At 37.7% G+C, this 21,844-nt stretch overlaps 3 protein-coding genes across 3 annotated transcripts; 1 reads left to right on the top strand and 2 right to left on the bottom strand.

Moving 5' to 3' along the window:
• Positions 1 to 4,685: 4,685 nt before the first annotated feature.
• On the bottom strand, positions 4,686 to 8,206 carry pigf (phosphatidylinositol glycan anchor biosynthesis, class F). Its single transcript, XM_062442148.1, has 5 exons — positions 7,860 to 8,206; positions 6,876 to 6,967; positions 6,251 to 6,367; positions 5,861 to 5,969; positions 4,686 to 5,014 (listed from the first exon to the last, which is right to left on the bottom strand). The coding sequence occupies exons 1-5, from the start codon at positions 8,085 to 8,087 to the stop codon at positions 4,901 to 4,903; spliced, it is 660 nt and encodes a 219-aa protein (XP_062298132.1). The 5' UTR covers positions 8,088 to 8,206; the 3' UTR covers positions 4,686 to 4,900.
• A 1,420-nt stretch (positions 8,207 to 9,626) lies between these two features.
• cript (cysteine-rich PDZ-binding protein) lies at positions 9,627 to 14,984 on the top strand. Its single transcript, XM_062442548.1, has 5 exons — positions 9,627 to 9,752; positions 9,971 to 10,036; positions 10,777 to 10,831; positions 11,206 to 11,309; positions 14,253 to 14,984. Exons 1-5 carry the CDS (start codon positions 9,737 to 9,739, stop codon positions 14,315 to 14,317), a joined length of 306 nt encoding a protein of 101 aa, XP_062298532.1. The 5' UTR covers positions 9,627 to 9,736; the 3' UTR covers positions 14,318 to 14,984.
• A 1,128-nt stretch (positions 14,985 to 16,112) lies between these two features.
• gch2 (GTP cyclohydrolase 2) lies at positions 16,113 to 20,192 on the bottom strand. The gene is made up of 6 exons (XM_062442975.1): positions 19,760 to 20,192; positions 18,892 to 19,001; positions 18,145 to 18,200; positions 17,577 to 17,608; positions 17,356 to 17,440; positions 16,113 to 16,941 (listed from the first exon to the last, which is right to left on the bottom strand). The coding sequence occupies exons 1-6, from the start codon at positions 20,049 to 20,051 to the stop codon at positions 16,815 to 16,817; spliced, it is 702 nt and encodes a 233-aa protein (XP_062298959.1). The 5' UTR covers positions 20,052 to 20,192; the 3' UTR covers positions 16,113 to 16,814.
• Positions 20,193 to 21,844: the final 1,652 nt, after the last annotated feature.

Below are 21,844 nucleotides of genomic sequence, written 5' to 3'. Positions count from 1 at the left end.
TGCAGAGTACATTCTGTCCACAACTCTATATTTTATATATTTTGTGAGCAACTGTCTGTTTTTCATTAATGATTGAAGGACAGCAAGAACAATTGGGACTAGGAGATACCTGAAGATCCTCCTCATCAAGATTAGGTGACAGTGTTAGTGTAGGAAAAGTTCTTGCATATGAAAAAATGTAATAAAGGATGTTTGATTATGACAGAAGTGAGTGAAGAATATAGTTACATAAAATAAATGTAGATGCAAAAGGATGAGGTGGAGGCTCATTGAAGACACTGGTATTTGGGAGCTATCCTTTTCTGTCTCTCTCAGTATACTTTGTTTTTCATTTTGTCTCCACTGTGTTTCGGTTTATCCTCTTGTTTCTGTGCTCTGAATGAGAAATTAAGGAAGGTATGTGTTTTGAGATAAACTGTCTATTTCTAACTGCTATGCTATTGTAAGTCACAAAAAATAAAAATGGTAAATCAATATTTTACTTTAGGCTTACCACTGTCCCTAGTTGTAGACTAAGATACAAATATCCAAAATGTGTTTTTTTCCCTTTAATTGTAAAGCTGCATTAATCATGTCTCGGTCTCTAGAGGGGCAGAGAACTGACAGCCAACCCCATACATAGACCTGGCTTATAAAATTGTTCTAGTTGACCTGTTTGCAAACTACTTTCACATCAACTTGACACAGAGCAGCATTAGCATTCATTTGGCATTGTATTGCATTAGACAAATCTAACTCCAGTATTCACACTGCTTTTCACTTGGGTATATTTCCACCCACTCCTGAGAAAAATACCTGCCTCTTTAGCTTGTTTCTTCAATTTCTTCAGCAGATAGATGCTTAATGTGTGAGTCTGCAGTGTGGTGCTGGATAGCGTACAGTAAGCCAGTGCAGCAACTTTTTTCACATCAAGAATCCCTAAACTGACACAAATTAGACCATAAACCCCATCTGATATATGATATATAACAGAAAGTATATGAAATCCACGGACAAAGTAGTTATACATTCCTATATTGTGTTACCTATGGGTGGGATTATAGTCAAAATGTATTATTCACCTTTTGGCTTAGGGACCTCTGGGGGTTTGCGAACCACTTTGCTAATGGTTGCTTGCTGCAGATGGAAACAGAGTTATTAAGAGTTGTGAGACTGAACCTTACATCAAATTTGCAGGCTGTAAAACCAAAATGAGTAAGCGCAACCTTTAAAGTCGTTTAGAGCTGCAGAGTTGGATGTTAATTATCAGTGTTTTCAGCACCCTTTCAGTCATTTGAGTCAATACTATTGTTTTAAAGGGCAGGTTTAATTTTGGGTGAAACCACAGAGAGCCGAGAATGAATGTTAACTCAGAGTACCTTATGTCTGTTTCTCCCTGCATAGAGGAACAATGCAGAAACACAATAGCTCTGGCTACAACCGCCTTGCGGGAGAGACAGGGGAGAGAGGAGGTGTGGGGAGTGACAAATTACTTCTCCTCACAATGCTCTGCCTCAATAGCACAGCCTGAGAACAAATAATGAATAAATAAAGTTCTCTGAGATTGAATGAGGAGAGCAATTTGTGGAGCAGCAGCTTTTGTGTGCGTGTGCGTGCTGCGAGAGAGCAAATGGTCTTGGGCTTGTCTCGCAGATGAAACGAACACAAGTGGAATTGAAGACATGAACAAAGCAACTCCATCCAGATTTCTGTACACAGAGTACATCAATTATGACCATAAGAACATCTCATTTGAAAACCACCAGATGTGACATGTATGAATCATCTTAACTCCTCTAAAAATATACATTCACACTACAAAAAGGCCCAGAGGTGATGGCAGAGTGAGTTTTAGCTTGGGTCAGAGCGAAATCAACTCGATCACACCCTTTGTTCTCCAAGGGCCCAACTTGCCACTTCCTCTGTTCTCTCCACAGGTAATAATGTAACTGAGCCAAGGTGGAAAATAGAAAAGGCATGGAGATCAAAGGGTAAAGGAGATAACAGCGTGAGGTCAAATTGAGTTTCATCAGAGAGATGGAGAAATTGAAGCATGAAAAAGGTGTGCTGATTGGTGTTGAAAGTGTATGTTCTGTAAAAGGCTTTATAATTCTCTGAAAATGTGATTTTTCCCTCTTTTCTCTTTTTCCTCCAGGGCAACGACAGGTTCACAGTTTTACCAAGTCTGTCTTAAATCAACAGTAAGGTGTCCATAGGAACAGTGAAAGAGATTTTCCTCGCTGTAATCATTCCTCCTGTTCATACTGACTATTAAAAGATCTCCTTCAAATGTGCTTTCAAAGTAAATGATGAGTGCCAAAATCCACAGTGTGTCCACACAGTCATTGAATTCTCCCTCATTGGTCAGAGTAATGCTCCTTCCTCCATGCAGACACAGGTTCATTGAAGATTTGGCAGAGATCAGGGCTCAGCAGTGAGCAACCAATGACGCCAAAAGGATAGAGATCCTGAAGAAGATGGGGAGGGAGATAGATGAGGCAGTAGAGAAGAGGAGAGGAGGGAGCAGCTGAGCACAGCAGACCTAAACTATTACTGACATCACTGTTGTACCACAAAATGCTTCAGGGGCTGAAAATAATGTTGAGCAGCTCTTCAGACGTGGACACTACATATACCCGACTGTACAGAACAAAGAAGATCTTAGGCTTTTAAATACTACTGATCCTGCTTTCACCCATATTTAATTCATCGTCAGACATTAGTTTCCAGTAAATAAACAAGCACAGTGTATGGTTTATTACAGTGCTGAAAATGTCTGTTGTGCAAGAAGCCAAACTATTTGTCCTCTGATAAATGATGCGTAACATCAAGATGACTTCACACAAATTAATGGAAAATGTAACAGAATATTTTGTGTCTGTTGTTAGACATGATTAAATGATCAAAGTAATAAATGTGAGATCAGCTTTTTCTTATACTTGCATGTGATTCCAGCAGGGGGCACTGTTGATCACAACTACACAACACAATTTAAATGCCTATATTTGTGTTTTAGTAAATTTTAAGCGGCTCCAGCTGGATAAAACATTTTGACTACAGAATCCAAGATGTGGTCTGAACACTACGACAGCACCAATTAGTTATGCTGTCTGTAAATAATGATGAATATGACCAATACTGTACACATTATGTCACATAGACTCATTTTAATGACACAAGACTCCCTCATACCAAAAAAGGAAAATCACTTCCTTCCTCATCTGGACAGCTAGACATCTAAACTAGCTAACTGTATACGAAGTAGTTGAAACTAGCTCCACCTCCAGCAGCTACAACAGTAACATGCTGCTTACACAATGATGCTTTAGTATTGATCTAATTAATTACATTTATATATCAGTCACAGTGGCTGATTTCCTACAAACTAAGTAATTTTAAAGTAAATTCAGACGCCATATTATAAATCCTGTAAACTAACAGATGTAGTGCAAAGTGATTCTGCAATAATCTGCAGTGTCGGTCCGGTTTCAACGGATACAGATGGTCACATGTTTGAAAGTAGAAAGGCAGGAGGTCTTTCTAAACAGGCCCCTTGCTGAAGATGATCCAGATGGTCCAAATTCCAGACTCAGGTCCAGGAGGAGGATGGAGGAGGTGGTTGAGTGGAGGAGTCTCAGTGTGTTTGCAGAGACTGTGTTGAAGGACAGAGCAGAAGCAAAGCAGTCCAGATACACTGATGATACTCTGTCAGATCCAGAGGAACACACAGGGATGATGGTGGACTTGACTGAGTGTGTGTGTGACAGTGGAGCTGGTCTCAGATCAGTTCACACTGCAGCACTTCTGATTCCTCTGTCAGTCACTGCTGGATGAAGCTCTACTCTCCACTGTACCTCCCAGTAACTTGGCCCAGTCACACTCAAACTGTCCAACAATGCCAATAACACCAGACAACACATTTCACACTGCAGAGATGACTCAATACCATGTTTTTACCCCATAGATCTTTTTTCTTGAACATAATAATACAAAGCGCTGTACTACAAGTCTCTATTCTGCCCGTAAACAACAACCCTTCATTTATTTGCGATTTGACACTGCAATTCAGAAAATGTAACTTTCACTGTGGTTACTGGCTGGGATGGAGAACAAGAGATGTGGGCGGCATGAAAGGAGGAAAATTAATGTCCCTAAAATGAGAGTAAATCAACATGGTTGCCCGAGGACATGAAAAGGTGGAATGAGAATGGGAGCTGGAGAGAGAGGAGCGTGTTGAAATAGATTTGGAGCAAGATTAATGATTGTTTAAAAAGGAACAGTATTCATCAGCAGTCAGCTTCAGGTGCAGCAGAGCAGTGTCGGTGTGTGTGTGTGTGTGTGTGTGTGTGTGTGTGTGTGTGTGTGTGTGTGTGTGTGTGTGTGTGTGTGCGTGCCAGAATATAAGAACACTTTGTAGTTAGTTTACACTTTGTCTTGAACTTTCTAACTTTCCTCGCTGAGTAGTTCAATAAATGACCACCCAACCATAATACTGATTACTTTGCAAATGAGTGTGAGGCAAAATTTCTTCTTTTCATTTAAACTCTCTCGCCATCCTGTACACACACATACACACACACACACACACACACACACATATACTTGTAGTGATCCAACAGCTCCACCTACAGGCTTGAGCCTTTTTTTGATTCATTCATTCAAAAACAAATCACTGATACTAAGGAAATCTCTGCTATAATCGACCCCAAAAAAGTGCACAGTGTTACAGAAGTAATCCTTTTATTGATGTCAGAAATCTTCAGGAACATATTCAGCCTTCATTAATAAAAAAATCTTCTTTCCTACAGGCAGAGAACGGAGCGAATGTTCCTAATAAATAATGTGAAAAAGTCAAAGGAATACAAGAAACACCCTCTTGGTCACATTCAAACGCACACATATATATATATACATCTGTCCATCACTTGCACTTGTAGGTAAGCTGTTTACGATGATAGTGGATCCACGCCGGAGCAGCAACGAGCCCCGTCAGGAAGCCAATCATACCGCCCAGGCTGCAGGAAACAGGCCAAACCTAGAAGAAGTGAGACTAGTAAGTCTGGTGATCGAAGCGTGATTAAACACTTCAGCGTTACTCTGATCGAACGAGAGGAACTAAACTATCAGACATCTTTTATTTCACCCACGAGAACATGTCTGTCTCATTTTAAAGTTCAGTTAATTTAAAGAGGAACTTCTAAAAGAAAAAATACAGCATTATCTAGAGTTATGCCCCAATTACCACAGACTACTTCTAATTTTCATCTCCTCCAGTCATTTTATGAAGCGCTCCCATCACAGTTATAATTCTAATCTTTTCTCTCTTTTTGTCAAAAAAATCTAAATAATTAAATAAATTAATGGATACAATTGTAAAAGAGTTGAAATGTAAAGCCTGGGCAAGTTCACTCTTTATAGATTGGGTTTAATACTTTTCGTGGAAACTGTGCAGTAAGTAAAAAGAAATACAAATACTCCCATTACTATTTCAAGCTTGTGCAAAAGGTTAATATAGTTAATATTAGAGACACACTTTTAAACATTTTAACCTGAAAACAAAGCTCTGTCTATGTGCACATTTTTTAAAATTATTTATTAAGACCCCAAGAGGTCAAAATTTCCAGTAATTCACAAGGAAAAAAAGGTCGAACCAAGAACTTGGAGCAACAAAGTTTCTCTACTTTTCTCTTCATCATCTCCCAACCCCTCACATTTATCTTGTGACTCCTCTGTGGGGCTCTGACCCCCTGGATTGGAATCAAGTGGCATGAATGACCACAAAATAGAGCTGTCTGTATTCATAAATACATTTGTGCTTGTACTGCTGTCACATTATGAGGATAAAAAAACCCTCGGTGGGGAATTTGCAGTGTTTGCTGACCTGCCAAGGCCTGTCCCAGTCCAGAGGTATAGGGAAGGCTCCGAGCCAGGCTCCTACCAATGTGCAGGCCACTGTAATCTGTAGACAGGTGTCCCACACAGACATGGCTCTGGAAACAAAGATGAAGCAAAAAGAGGACAGTTATATTCAATTTATAGACACTTAAAGAGACTTTTTTAAGATTGAATAAAACAGCAAATCACCAGCCCCTACTTACATCTGTAATATTAAACAAAGATTATTCTAAGATAAGCCTACAACCATGATACTCTTGTCTGTCCATGTACATTAAGACATTCATTAACTGTTTGAGAGGGGTTCTTCTCTGCTCCCCCAGTCTTTAAAGTTTCTCCACTATAGAAAAGAAAGAGCGACAGATTGCAGGCTTACCCGTGGCGACTGAACACTCGTATCCAAGCCTGGACGTTGGGGCCGAGCACACAGAGACATCTCAATGTGGTTAGAGAGGTCAGCAGCACAGCTAAGGAGAAAGTTTCTAAGGCAAATCTGGAAAACACAGAAAACAGAGGCTCAAAGCACCAAATAACACTGCGGCAAAAAGCACAGTATTGTATATATAATTTGTCTTTGTGAGTAGCATACAGGGACCACAAACTACGTTTTGCTATATAATCCTATGGTGAAAAGTGATCATTATGAATTAATCTTGAATTCTCCATCTGGTGTACATGTATGTATGTGTGTGTGTGTGTGTGTGTGTGTGTGTGTGTGTGTGTGTGTGTGTGTGTGTGTGTGTGTGTGTGTGTGTGTGTGTGTGTGTGTGTGTGTGTGTGTGTGTGTGTGGTGCTGGTCCCCTCTGGGTATCAATAAAGTCTTATCTCATTTTGTAGCAGAATCTTTGTCGATGCAGCAAAGAATTATAAAAATGGCTGTGATAATAATAACTGACCAGTTAAATTGTGTAAAACCTAATAAAGATAGAAATGTATATCAGGGTGTGCAAATTAATGTAGCCACTTTCATTACAGCACAAGAGCAGCACCAGCTTACTCACTCGATCAGCGGAGCTCCGTAGAGAACCAGCACAGTGTGGAAGAACAGGCACGACAGGAAGAAATAGAGACAGGAACGAACCAGCTTGGACAGCTGCAGAGAGAAAGCGAATAATGATGTTAAAAAACAACAAGTGAAGACTAACAAATGAAGCCTTTGATAGCCAGATATGATGACATTTCTTAAACTAGGAAAAGTTATTTTTGTTGAGAAAAGCTATTTACAATTCACCTTTAATTTCTATTTCTTGTATTTCTATACAATAAAAACTAGTAGAGAGCAGGTCTCTGCCGGTGTGTCTGGGCCATAAAATAATATTTTATTTTTTAAATCAGAACACATAACAGTATTAGTAGCAAAAGTAATTAAAGTATTGCAGTTAAAGTAGTGGTTTGGTCCCTCAGACCGATATATTATTATATATGACATCATTAGATTATTAATAGTGAAGCATCAATGTTAGAGCAGCATGTTACTGTTGTAGCTGCTGGAGGTGGAGCTACATTACTTTATATACAGTTAGATAGTTTAGTCCAGTGGTTCCCAACATAGGAGTCAGACCCCTCCAAGGGATCACCAGATAAATCTGAGGGGTGGTGAGATGATTAATGGGAGAGGAAAGAAGAAAAAACAAAGTTCTGATACACAGATCTCTTTTCAGTTTTTGGACTATTTTCTAATCTTCGATTTTTGAACATGTATTGAAATGAAGCCATGTGAGAAGTTTAGAGGGGAAAATCACTATTTGGTGGAGCTGTTAACACCTCAAAGACAGAAAGAAATGTGACCCTGACTACACATTGCTTTTTGTAAGACGTCAAAAGCCAATACGATTTGAAACCACACAAATGGAAATACTCAAGTAAAGTATGACTACCTCAGAAGTGCAGGCTACTTAAGTACAGTACTTGGATACATTTATTTATGTTTAACTGTCTGGCAGCTTGTCGCCCTCAAGACACCTTCACACATTTCTTTAGCTCACCTTGTATCCCACAGTGTGCTTCTTGGTGGGCGGTGTGATGCCGAGCAGCCAGAAGACGGCGACACTGACAGCGGTCACTGCAGCGGACACCGAGTAAATCCACAGCAGGTGAGCTCCGTACACCGAGAAGCCCGGCATGACCACGGCAGGTAGGACGGTGGCCATGAACACCGAGGCGGCGATGATGGCGTGAGTGGACGCCATGGCTCTGATTTCATGGTCCCACATGATGGTGACTTTATCCGTCTACTACACAAGAGTATTACAAACAAATAAAGGCTTTAAAATGTTAAATTAAGACCGGCTGCACGGAGCGGAGCTGTCCATGAATGACAGCCGTGTGTAGGTTGTTTGCCTGGATTTGCGGAACTCTCGCGATATTTGCACGAGTTGTTTCTTCAATGTACGCATTGTACAAAAATAATGATGTTTTATTATGTGACAACGCAGTTGTTAAGATTATGACTGGGTTTAGGCACAAAAAAACACTTCGGCGTAGGGAAAGATTATGGTTTGGTTTAAAATTGTCACTCTCGCGAGATCTTTAGCGGCGACCATTCTTCCGTAAACATGGAGAGTAAACAGCTTCCGTTTGGCCTTCATAATAAAAGTATTATTGCACACGCAAGCTGAGCTGAAATAAAACGGAACAAGAGATCACTAGTTTACTTATATAATCATTTATACTTGTCTCTATACAAATTAATATTAAATAAAGGATGGAGAAATGGAATAAAACCTTTGGCTTTTAATTAATCTTGCTGTTTGCTGCTTTTATGCTCTTATTTTTTTGTTTATGTCTTTTATATTGATGCTTTTACCTTGTAGCACTTTGAGATTTGCTTCAAATGTTAAATGCCTTACAAATAAAATGTATTATTTTTCTTTTTCTTTTTCTTATTCTTATTATTACTGGAGGGTCATTTTTCCTGTAATATGTTGAACCAACTCTGCACAGAAGAATGTCTGTTAAACCTGCAGTCATTTATAAAGAAATACCACAACATTTATACTCTAAGCCAGTTTGCAATTCCCTAAATTGGCTTTTAAAATACATAAACCTCAACAATAAAATACATATGAAACTGCACAAGACTCTGGTGAATGTGATCCATCATACATCAGATTATTTTTTGGGGGGGAAAGTGTTAGTGGAGCTTTGAGTTGAGATGATTTTTGTCACAGTACAGTGTGGTGGATGTGTTTAGTGTGCAAGTTCCAGTCGGGAGTACATTTCTGAGAGCAGGAGAACACTTAATAAAAAAATACATTTGTGCATTGTGCACCCAGAATAGTTTTCTATATTTTCCTACTATAAAAGAGCAGAGAGTAACTAGTGTTTGATACACGAAAATAACAAACAAACCCTGAAATACACCTCTCTTAATGTATTACCAACACAATATTTATAACCAGTTCTTATGCCAGTTCAATTCTTAAATAAAAGGATGCCTATAAACATCTCACTGGGTGAGGGTAACACCATATTTCTGATATAAGCCACACAAATGTATACTAACTAGCAAAACAATTCCCAGAACCTAGAGTTAATGCCACCAAGTATTAAAAATAGATAAATAAATATGTGCATTCACCAAAAATGTGACCTTTCCATGACAAAAACAAAAGCCATCGCGTTAAACAATCCCAGAAGGCCATTGGACGTTTTACCGGGATCTTCTCTGACGGACAGAAGTATGAGCCAATCAAATGTGAGATTGTCATGGTTTTGCCGAATCAAAACTGGTGCGGAGCAAGAGGAAGGAAACAACCGGAAGTTTACAAACATTGACCTAGCAGGCTAACATTTAGCTTGTTAAATTTGTTTTGACCTGCCGTCTAAAAGCCCAGTTTAAGACGGGCTGAAAGAGGGAAAGATGGTTTGTGAGAAGTGTAAGTATGATACTATTTAGATGCTCTCTATCCTCAAATCATGACCCTTTTTTATTATAATTTTAGCGAAGACTGCTACGTTAGCATTATGTTGAGTTTCTGTGCTCCTACGTACTGAGTGTTACTCTTAAGTGTGGTTTCCTATAAAGCAAATACACAACATTAAACATCAGTAAACTAATATTGTTTGACTATTTGTGTGTTACATTTTGTAACAGGTGAGAAGAAGCTCGGAAAAGTCATCACACCTGACACCTGGAAGGATGGAGCACGAAATACAACAGGTCAGCTGAGTGGCAATTGAGCATAAACAGGAGTTTTTAAATTAACAAACACAGTGTATGGTTTATTACAGCGCTGAAAATGTCTGTTGTGCAAGAAGAGAAAATCAGTGGCAATTTTAGACCCTTTTTTAGGGATGCTCAATTTGATATCAGCACCCCTAACAATAAATAAATGATATATTTGTTTTCGTTAGCGATGGGATAAACACTTATGCTACAGGTTCAAATGGTTTAATGGGTTAAGGTTAGCTTTGGATAGTTCTGTCTTAATATTGTCTTTCCTTCAGAGTTCATTAACTATCTTAGGGTCCTCTCTGTAGAAATCTTTGATTGTTTATTCTGGACCATTATTATTATTATTATACACTATAGCACACCACTCTACTATGTATTAATATTTCTTGTTGTAATTTACGTTATCCACTGGAATTAGTAGTTTAGCAGGGGGTTTGAACACTTGCAGGGCATTGTATGTCAAATTCTCATTAGGCGCTGAGCCCCCCTAAAGGTCTGATCCTAGAATCGCCCCTGAGTTGAATACAAATGTATTTATTTGAGTCTGTGTTAAACCTGCTTAAAGAATCAATCAATCTTCATTTATATAGCGCCAAATAACACAAAAGTAAAGTAAAGTCTTTCAAACTATTAGTTTCTTCAAGTGTTTTTATGGACTTATTGTAATGTAATATTAATGTTATGATGATGTTTTTTATGCTGTTCTTTCTGCATCTTTATCTCAGAGAGCGGTGGACGCAAGCTAAATGAGAACAAGATGCTGACTTCAAAGAAAGCCAGGTGAGTAGCTCGACAAAGGCCGACTCTAAATCTAAGTTAGGGCTGGGTGGTATGTCGAGTTTTTAAGATATTTCGATATATTTTCAAACAAGATATAGGATGAGACGTTATCGAGATAACATGAGATTTTGGTTGTATTGCCCTGCCCTAATGTAAGTGTTATTTCATGGGACTTAATACCATGTTTGTGACCTTTTATTACCTTTTTCGTCTCTGCTTTCGCTACATGAGGTCAGGAAAAAGTAGCTTTTATCCACTCCCCCTGTTGGTTGCACATTAGTATTCAGCATATGAATTTATTCCCTTGAGCTGTGCTGCTGTAAAACATAGTGGTGCATCTTTAGTCATGGATCTCTAACGCATCTTCTTCACAGGTTTGACCCTTACAGCAAGACAGGCTTTGCTACCTGCAGGATCTGCAAGAGCTCAGTTCATCAGTCGGGGTCACATTACTGCCAGGGTTGCGCCTACAAGAAGGGTATGGACTCAGTCTCCTTGGACAAGATTCTTAATCCTTTTAATGAGCCGAAATCCTGATGAGCTTATGTTGCACAAGGGTTCAGTTCTCAATGTTTTTTTCTTTTCTGAGTTTCTTTTGGTCTTTCTGCAGAATGCTGTGGCCCTAAGTCTCAGGGTAAATTTGTTAGAAAAATCATCTTTTATAAACACAGATGAAAGAAATGATGCGTGGTAAACCCATTGTCTTTCTTTAGGGATGACTTTACACAACTTCTCCACCAAGAATACCATCTGAAAATGTCTGTCACCTAGGGTTTCAACTAGTGATTATTAATTAATTTGTGGATTATTTTCTCAATTAATCAGTTATTTGTTTGGTCTATGAAATGTCACAAAATGTGAAAAATGTCAATGACCATTTCCTAAAGCCCAAGATGCAACCTAAAATGTCTTGTTTTGTCCTATCTAACAGTCTACAACCTAAAGATAGTCAGTTTACTATCACAGAAGACTAAAAAGAAACCAAATAATATTCACATAAACCATAATTGTGGTTTAATTAGGCCACGTTTTGAGGTATCTGTCTCTAAGATTTCAGTGTCCCAGTTACTCTGGATAATCCACACAACTCGCCGTCAGCAGGCACTGTTTCTTTAGTAGAAAATTGTTTTTTTTTTTAAATTAAACAAAGACATTGTTTCTGTAAAGGGATGTCATTAAAACTACAGTGTCACTGTAAGGGGCTTGATACCACTGAGAAAATATGTTTTTTGTATTTTGGATGAACTAACTCTTAAATATCGGTAGGGTTGCAACTAATTATTATTTTCATAATCAATTAATCTGTTGCTTATTTTCCTGATTAATCGATAAGATTAGTTGTTAGAAAATGGTGAAAATGTACTGTTTTCCAAAGCCCAAGATGCAACCTAAAGATATTCAGTTTACGAACAGAGAAGAAAATATTCACTTTTAAGAAGCTGGCTCCCTCTGAAATCAATTAATCGATTATCAAAATAGTTCATGATTAATTTTCTGTCAGCCGACTAATCAGTTAATCAACTAATCGTTGCAGCTATATATACCAGTGAACAACATTGAGTAATAGTCATGCATAAATAAACAGAAGATATACAGTCAGAAGTAAGAAAGTACAGTTACTTCACATACTTGTTTGTATACACCAGTGTCTAATATTTAAAGTGGATGATGAAATGCAGATAACAGGTCAGATTGTGTCAGCTGCAGAAACTAGGCCAGATAAAGCTGAAGTTGGCACACAATAATAGGTATAGATACTGAGGTGCAGGTCTAAGTGCAGTGTGTAATTGCCACATATAGGTCAGCAAAAATGACTTATAGGGAGTCCAACAAACAGCACATTCCACAAATCCAGTGTTTGGGATTAAGAAGAATATGGTGTTTACAGCTTCAATGTGCCGCCGAAAACAGCTGGAGGAGTCGAGTGTCTAATTGTCCACATGTGGACTTCATGATAGGGGAGTTAAAACAGAAACCACATTAAAGACACAGTAATATCAGTTAAAAGATTAAGCACCAGCTCCAGTTCATACACTACAGAGACAAGGTTAAAGGACCTGACTGTATATACTTAGCATGTTTTTTTGTAAATAATGTATATGTTACACCACAATTGACCATTATGTAAACCATGCTGATGTGTTTTTTAAATTTTAATACATTTTTCCAGACATCCATAGGTTTCAATTATTTCCAAACTGTATAAAAATCAGTCAGCATGCTGTTAAACTTTCTATTCTGTAAGTCAAGTTTAATAACTATAGCTCAAAATTACACATTTGTCTCAGAGGACTTTACAGTCCATACAAAATGCTACATTCTCTGTGTAGGATGAACAGACATTCAGTAAGCTCCTTTTATATAAGAGTAAAGAGAAGTAAATAAAGTACAGAACATGAAATATTGAGCTGGAAAGTTTCAGGCAAAGTGAAAGGTGTTTAAACTGCAATATATCACTGTGAATATAAAGTTTGCAATGCATTTTTTTCAAAGTTACTTTATCATTATAAGTTCATAGTTTTCACATCAATTTGCAATTAATTGCATTACTGTGAAACATTATTTAATATTGACATCAATTAGTGCAGGCTTGTTCATTTTTACAAAACTTTCTGCTCATCTTCCTGCTGTTCGTACACGAATAAAAAACACTTTTCTGGAACAGCAAAAAATAAATAATCCACAATGTTGTATGCATTTAAAAAGGGCATGCAAACACACTGATACGTTACTTTACCTGCTACATAACAGAAGAAGTGCAGCATCTGTTCCTTATATTGACATTTATCTTGTTTTCTCTCTACTGACAATCTTCTCATTGCTTTTTCTTTTCTTTTTCCAGGAATCTGTGCAATTTGTTGAAAGAAAGTTCATAGATATTTGACAGGATACGGACAGGATGCCCAAAACTGACTGTCATGACACGATTATGCCAGTGTAATTAAGAAATTCTTTGACCTCAAGTAAAGTGGTAGCATTTTCATTTGTGTTAACCCTGTCAAACATCTATGACCAAGTGCTAGAATTGGTCTGTAACCTTGCACATGTAATTAATATAAGACATATATAATTAATAAGACATTTTCTGGTAATGTCACTATGATTAATGTCAAGTTGTCATAAGGACACCCCAAACAAATTTAATATCAAGTTATCATGACAAAGAAACTTCTGGTCATGTTACTTTTATTAATGTCAACTTGTCATAATCAAGAAAACCCAAACAATGTGAACTTGTCATTACAAAAACCGAATGACACTTAATGACAACAGTCATAAACGTATATGATATTGACATAATGTTTATGACATGTTCATGACTGTGTCATTTAACAGTTATGACAATGTCATGTCACTCTTATGACGATACCTTCAAGTAAAGTGTTACCCAATCGGCTCATTGCTTCTTCTTTTTTTTCAGGAATCTGTGCAATGTGTGGAAAGAAAGTTCTGGACACCAAGAACTACAAGCAGACGTCTGTGTGACAGTTTGCAGATCAGAGAGAACAGTTGAATGACAGAAGAACTGATGTAAGGATGGGATTGAGGTGTATATTTGTCATCTTGTCACATTTTCCCACAGTGTCCTGTGATAGACAGCTATAACTCTTTACCGTTAGTCCTCACACCTCAGTGAAAGAAGAGATCTGGAGATGGCTTCATCCTCTTATTGTAAAATAATATTCAACGCCACTGGAATTATTACCGTGGCCATACACAGGCAAGCACTGTTAACTCCAAATACTCCACCAATAATTACTCGTTTCTTAACCTGAAGCTTCTAGATTTTGTGTTAATTTTAAATTCATTACTTTGATTTTTTGCTTTTTAAAAAAAAAAAAAAAAAAAAATGTTTTTTGTGTGTAATATATCAAGTGTTGCTTTTTTTTGAGTGAATTAAAGCATTCAATATGAGAACATGAGGAACGGATATCATTTTAGCCTCTTACGCACAACATACCCACAATTGTTCTGTATGCCTGAAATAATTGGTTTACTCTGATATAATTATATTTGGGACCTGCATGTGGCACTGTCAGGTGTTGACCCCCAGTGCTGTCAGAGATGAAGGTTATAGTTCACAGTCTGTGTGACGAAAGGCTCCTCCCGTGATATTTAAAGGCCTTGCTCTCCCTCAGGCCTTCAGCCTCATGTGCGCACTTGCTTTTATGTCTCGTTATTGATTTATGCAGCCGTACCACAGTGCAGAAACAGCATCCATCTCCAGCTGATGCAGTTAATAAAGGGAATGTTTGGATGTAGGGAATGAGTCAGATGAAGCCAGTGTAGCAGGGTGACCTGTTTTAGGAAAATCATCTAAAATAAAAAAAATACAACAATCTGCTTTGGTTATAAGTGAAATAGCAGGTTTATGAAATTCTCAATCCTCTGGTTTTTTTGTTATATCACTGCCCTTGGGGTCTAGTTATTCTGTGTTGTGGTGCATTCAGGGCCATCAATTCAATATTACCAGTTTATACCTATTATTATAACACAGAATCCTCAATGTACTGAAAATGTGTCTGACTAATGACTTATCATTTGATCGACTAATGGCTGCAGCTCTAGTTTAATGCTTTTTGTTGTCATACATGATAGTAAACCGTGTTCTTTGGGTTTTGGGATGTTGGTCCAAAAAAATAAGACATTTAAAGTAGGCTTGACTGATACTGGATTTGTGGTAGCTAGTTAAAAAAAAACATTCAGATATCAATATTTTATATAATCTTATCTTAGAATATATACATAAATACACAATGGTTTTGCAATGATCCCTCAAATGTGATTTTCAAACACTTGTGACAAAGATTTGTAGTGGAGGCAGGCATTTATAAATAACTATAAATTTAAAAAAACAGCTAAAAAAACACTTGAAATAGGAAAAAGGCACAAATATACATAAAATGCTCCCTTTATAACTTAAAAAATATGTATCGTGCACATTGAACAAAATATACACTAATACCAGTATGTCGGTGATAGATCAATATCAGCCAATAAAATCAGTTGACAAATTTATTTATTTTTTTAAGCTTTTATGGTGCTGTCTCATCACAATCCACAATCTATTGTTTGGAGCTGTGAGTAGCTCCTTATATTTGCTTCATGTAGTGCATTTTGGGACTGTGTACATGAACAGCAAAAATCAAGCAGATTCATATTTAATATACACAGAATGTTTTGATCATACTTATTTTTGTCATTTTATTCATGTTTAAAATCTGCTTAGCCTTGGTAAGTATTATGGATATGACAATTTATCTGTTACTGTTCAATATACTAATAGCCTGGGCTGTTAACCTCTTATCGACATACACAAAGGACAATTTGACAGCTTTCATAATGCTTGCTGCATTTTATTTAGGCAAAGAATCTTCAAAACACATGCTACAGTCATCATTGATAAAACCAAAAATCTAGTCAGTACTTCCATCTGTTATACTCTTTGGACTACAGATTAATAATCATTTTATTTGTATCTTAGAAATGTCATATAATATATATATATTACAAAGACTTTATAAAGGTATTTATAAATGGCAATTTGTTAAATTCAATACGAAATACAACAATAAAAGCAAGGAAAGGCGTAAGAGTCCCACTTTGCACCAAGCACCGAGGACATTCCCAGGAACATAGTAGAGGAAGGTACTGTCACATTACAACATTGCACTCGTTTCAGACTTAATAACAACAATATTGCCATGTAAGACTGTAAAATATCTATCAAAGGCACCTTTTTATGTTTCCTGTTGCGTTCACAGTGATTTCAAATGATGGATTTCAGCAGCAGGACTGAAATATTTCAGGCTTCAGTGTTTTGAGGTGAGCTCCAGAGTTGGCTCGGATCATACATCACACATCAGCTTTCCTATTATGTTTTTTTAGTAAACTAAAGTCAGATGCGGATCTACTGTTAGTCTAGAGCTTTCTGTGCACTACTGTATACAGAGGCTCGGGAGTGAATGGTTTGTAACACTTGTTAGTTCCGTGAAAGGGTCAGAAACTCCTCCCGGGTTTTTGGGTCTTCTAGGTAAACTCCCAGCATGGTGCTCGTCACTGTGCGGCTGTTCATCTTCTGGACGCCGCGCATGACCATACACATGTGCCTGCAAACACACACACATTTGGTTCGTGCTTTGTTTGACCTGAAGGACATGTGCTTAAATGTTATGTTCGCATTTTCCAAGTCTGTCTAACAAGGGAAACAAAAAGAGGAAATCTTAGGCCAACTGCGGAGGATATATCTACTTGATTTGACTAATTCAGACTGCTGAAGTCTCATATTAACTTCAGACTTTTAAATACATTTTTACACAAAACAAGGATTGTGGGTGTTGTCCCCCATCACTTACTCTTACACTGTAAGTACATTTGGAGGTTTTGAAATGGCCAGTAGGAGGAAAGATTACAGTGAGCAATGTTCATTTTGGGACGAAAATTGTGAACTTATCCTTTTAGGAAACACTGCATTTTCATATTTCCCTTTTAAGTGTTAAGATGATGTGTGATTGTGTACTTACGCTGCTTCAATAACCACAGCTACACCTTTTGGCTGCAGAGCCTCTGATATTCCCGTGGCAATCTGCTTGGTCAGACGTTCTTGAACTGGAAGAAACAAACAATATGATTTGACGTATGAGAACAGATAATAGCATATTTTATTCAAGTTCTTGCATCAAACTAATGAAAAGTGCTATGATTATGTGTAAAGCTGTTCAGTATTGCACAAATGATTTTGTACCTTGAAGCCTTCGACTGAAGATCTCCACAATCCTACAGAAAGCAGAACACAAGCTGATTAAAGATCAAATGTAATAATGATTAATCATTCAATAAACACAGAGGGCCATCAGTCCCTGACCCTGATCCAAATATACAGACCCTTCATCTGTGAATGATTCACCCTACAGAATTCTCAGAATCTCATACCAGATTCAACAACAGTGAGTTTGTCTAAAAAGTCAGCGACTTTTCTGTTATTCTGTGTTTGTGTATTTAGAGATGGTGCGATAAATGTAGTAAAGGGAGCTAAGGAGACAGACTGGCTGACAGAGAGGCTGTGATGATAACTGTCGATTCCCACAGGTCCGAAGGGATTTTCTCATGGCTCGAGAGCGGATAGAGTTTAGACTTGTGTCTGTGAGTGTGCTAGATGAGGGGACTACATGATGGCCAGTGGGCTTAGACTCTAAGCCTCCAGGTCAATGCACTGAGATAACAGAAGAACGCAGCCAGCCGGCACTAACACTAGAAACATACAGCCACAGTGACAGCATGAGGGTATAGTGTGTGTGTGTGTGCTTTGTTACCTTGCCAGCTTGCTTAGTCCCACCACTTTTTTGTTGGGAATATACCCGATGTGAACCTGGAAAGAGATGACAGCCAGTGAGAGCAGAGGTCACATAATGAGAGCAAAGGCTGGTAAATGTTAGCAATACAGTGCTGAGACTATACATGTTCAGCTCACAAGCAGAAACACAGAAGAAAAGATCAGTCATTTATATTTCAGATTGATTTATTCTGTGCTTTCAACCCAGTAACCATCTGCTTGTATTGTCTTAAAGCTGCAGTGCACAACTTTTGTCTCTCCACTTTGGCAGTGAGAGTGATTACAAAAACACTGTCAACACATGCTTACATCATAGCCTCCTCTGTAGCCTACTTCATAGCTACTATTGCGGCTGTAAAACGGTGGATAAATTATTTTTAGCATCATAATGACTAATTTCACTATCAGAATTTGATCCATTTGGTCCAATAACATTTGAAAAGTCTAGAAGAACCTCTCAATTTAATTGTTTAGTCTCTGGTGTGCATGCTTTGCCCATGGAGCATGCACAGTATGCATTAATCCAGCCAGCATGGGAAATTCACCACAGACACTAGACATAAAAACTCAATCTACTGTAAAATACAGAAATATTTATCTGGTGGTGATAGGCTTAATCAGCATTGTGCAAACTTATTTGGCAAGAGCTTGAATGTAACTGGAGGTTCATCTATATGTAAAAGTATTGACCTACAGCTTTAAAGTCCTATTAGATTAATGGACTTACCTTTCCAAAAAAGGGCACCAAGTGATGTTCACACAGTGAAAACATGTCTATGTCCTTCACAATCACCATTTCTTCATGGTCTTCATCAAATATGGCATTATTCAGGATGTCTGGGGGTAGGAGCACAAATATACACATGTAAAGCCATATCATACAATTAAGTGATTCAGAAGATTTAGGCATGAATCAGAAATAAAAAGGAATTGTAAAAAGATAAAGACATTGGTTCATCTACTACTACTACTACTAAAGACTTTTAAACCATTAAAATATTATCAAAATAGTTGCAGATGAACTTTATTTCAATGAATAATGGATGAATGGACTAATTGTTGCAGCTATAAATGTCGAGTCACACTTTCTGGTTGCATAGACAATTACAACTTTCTTAATATTGTAAATTTGACAAGTTCGAATCAGTGGCCCCAACCATGACTCCGAAATATCAGTAGCCTAACTGTGCTGTGTATTGATCAATACATGGTGCTGTCCGTGGTGCTGAAGTAGCAGACAGATTTGTCAGATTTGACCAGCTGAATTTAGAGAAAAAGAGGTCAGAGAGAGACACACAGAGAAGTACAGTAACAACAGCATTAATAATAAAAACATTTCTTAATAATAATAATGGTAGTAGTGGCCATCTACATAATCCAATGTAAAGATTATACCATCAAAACTAGGGTGTATAATTGCAATTAAAAATGTCAAGAATTAAACTAAGCCTATATGACCCTAACCCTCCCATTGGGCTATCCTCCTTGTTAAAAAAAAAAATTAACAAATGACCTAATGACTTTATCTAATAACAGCGATCATATCCCATTAATGACTGCAGAGAGTATCCTTTCAGAGCAACCTGTTAACTCACCATCGATGGTCTCATGGTAGCCCTTGGTAAGGAACTGCATGGCCTTAGCAGCGCGCAGCGGGGTGCGCAGCAGCCCCTGCCGGTCCGTGTCCTCGCCAAGCTCCCGAAGGATGCGGGTGTAGGCGGCCTCCAGCGCAGGTAGGTGGGTCTTGTCCTCTGCTTCTTTGCGGGACGTCTCATGCTTGCGGTGCCCGGCAGACTTCTTGGTCTCTATGATGAGGTCGCTGAAACCGTTTTTGTTGTGAAACTCCTCCACGCCGTCGTGGACCTTTCCGTTGCAGTGGCCGTTCATGTCGGAGGACGTGGGGATGCTGCTCAGTGGAGAAGAGACGGGAGATGTCCTGAGGGTCTGCTACTCCTGCTGCCGTTGCTCCTCGCGCTTATAAAGGCTTTAGACGGCGTGCATCAGTTTCCCATTCGCCAAGTTGCTGCCTACGTCAAAACATTTAGTTTCGTCAGCAGGGTCATCATAGAGCAGCACCCCCCCCCCCCCCCCCCCCTAATCCGGGAGGGGCATGCAACCCAATTTTCTGCATCTCTCATCACTTGACACACAGCCTCAATCACGCATTAGTTCTCATTGGTTAGTTTACTCTTACAGGCTACTTTCTTACAAAGACTCATGACTTTACAGTGATCATATGATTTTTGCCCTTCTTTTAAAATGGACTTCCATGTAAATCCAATCTTACGACTGTGTAAACCATATATCAATACATTCTCTGATAAGCACTAAACAATGAGTGAAAATATACTGTAGATATACAATAATGCACTAGAGAGAACTCATTGATCATCAAGTGATGTGGAGGGTAAGATGAGAGGAACACCAGCAGTCTTGAAATACACTCAAGTTAAGTATACTGAATAATTGCAAATAGATCACACCAAGTTTCAGTGTCATCAGAAAGTACAATATATAAATAATGAGTCAAAATGAATAATCCTCTGGACTGAAGTTGTAGAGTCAGTACACTCAGTTTAAAAGGTCGATACACAGCTTAATGGTACAGTTGACACTTTTCATTGCCATACGTCACGCAAACAGTCATAACAAAATTGTCAGCAAACTAGGACAATTATGCTGCTAAGCTCATGACACCCCTAACTTCCTTAACCTCCATTATGGCTCAGAGTTTCTGTCTTCATGAATGTGATGTGTGACCACTATGGTGATTTACAGTTCACAAATTGGTGTAAAGGGAAACTCTCATCCTAAATCATTTCTCTTGATCCTTAACTCTATGCAGTCAACTGGGATTCCCTCAGTTTTAAGGGTTACAGCTGTAATGTTAAATATATTATAATGTAGGGCCCATATTCCTTGACAATCTGTAGTTTGGACTCCGTGTGTTTCAGTTCACCAAATATAAGAGGTTTTCAAATGCTTTGCTACTCCGTTATGACATAAAAGAGGATATTTTCATTGAACTAGATTGAACAAATTATTTTTTATTAATGAACAGCTTTATTGAAACAGTTAGTTTATAGCACTTTGTGTATACTTCAGTAAACAATCACAAACACACGAGGGGAACTACAAGTTAAAGAAATCACTTGTAAAGATTACATAGTATCAAAGCCCATTTCTGTAAATGTGATGAAATGAAAAAAAATATGTGATTATAATGAGAAACTCTCAAAATAATGACTTCACAAAATAATGAGAAACTTTTTCAAATAATGACTTAGTAACTCAAAATAATGAAAAACTTTCCCAAAAAAATGACTTAGTAACTCAAAATAATGAGAAACTTTTTTCAAAATAATGACTTAGTAGGCTATCTCCAAATAATGACTTAGTATCTCAAAATAATGACTTAGTATCTCAAAATATTGAGAAACTTTCTCAGAATAATGACTTAGTATCAAAAAATAATGAAAACTTTCTCAATATAAAGACTAGTAACTAAAAATAATGACTTAGTATCTCAAAATAATGAGAACATTTCTCAAAAGAATGACTTAGTAACTCAAAATAATGACTTAGTATCTTGAAATAATGAGATACTATCTAAAAAATGATGAGATACTAATAAGTCATAAGATAGGTCATTATTTTGAGAAAGTTTCTCATTATATTTA

Source organism: Scomber scombrus, chromosome 21 (genome assembly GCF_963691925.1).
Source record: "Scomber scombrus chromosome 21, fScoSco1.1, whole genome shotgun sequence".
NCBI classification, from domain to species: Eukaryota; Metazoa; Chordata; class Actinopteri; order Scombriformes; family Scombridae; genus Scomber; species Scomber scombrus.
Note: the sequence above shows the minus strand (reverse complement) of the source record. Positions and strands in the feature narration are given on the sequence as shown.

Bases quoted from the DNA above. Each gene is read 5' to 3' on its own strand.
- pigf (XM_062442148.1), bottom strand. From the start codon at position 8,087: ATGTGGGACCATGAAATCAGAGCCATGGCGTCCACTCACGCCATCATC. The intron at 6,968-7,859 runs GTGAGCTAAAGA...TTCTCTCTGCAG, and splicing joins AGCACACTGTGGGATACAAG to CTGTCCAAGCTGGTTCGTTC. The intron at 5,970-6,250 runs GTAAGCCTGCAA...CTTTGTTTCCAG, and splicing joins CGAGTGTTCAGTCGCCACGG to AGCCATGTCTGTGTGGGACA.
- cript (XM_062442548.1), top strand. The intron at 10,037-10,776 runs GTCAGCTGAGTG...TCTTTATCTCAG, and splicing joins TGGAGCACGAAATACAACAG to AGAGCGGTGGACGCAAGCTA. The intron at 11,310-14,252 runs GTATGGACTCAG...CTTTTTTTTCAG, and splicing joins GGGTTGCGCCTACAAGAAGG to GAATCTGTGCAATGTGTGGA.
- gch2 (XM_062442975.1), bottom strand. From the start codon at position 20,051: ATGAACGGCCACTGCAACGGAAAGGTCCACGACGGCGTGGAGGAGTTT. The intron at 17,609-18,144 runs GTAACAAAGCAC...TGCTTTCTGTAG, and splicing joins GGACTAAGCAAGCTGGCAAG to GATTGTGGAGATCTTCAGTC. The intron at 16,942-17,355 runs GTAAGTACACAA...GTGTGTTTGCAG, and splicing joins GCTGTGGTTATTGAAGCAGC to GCACATGTGTATGGTCATGC.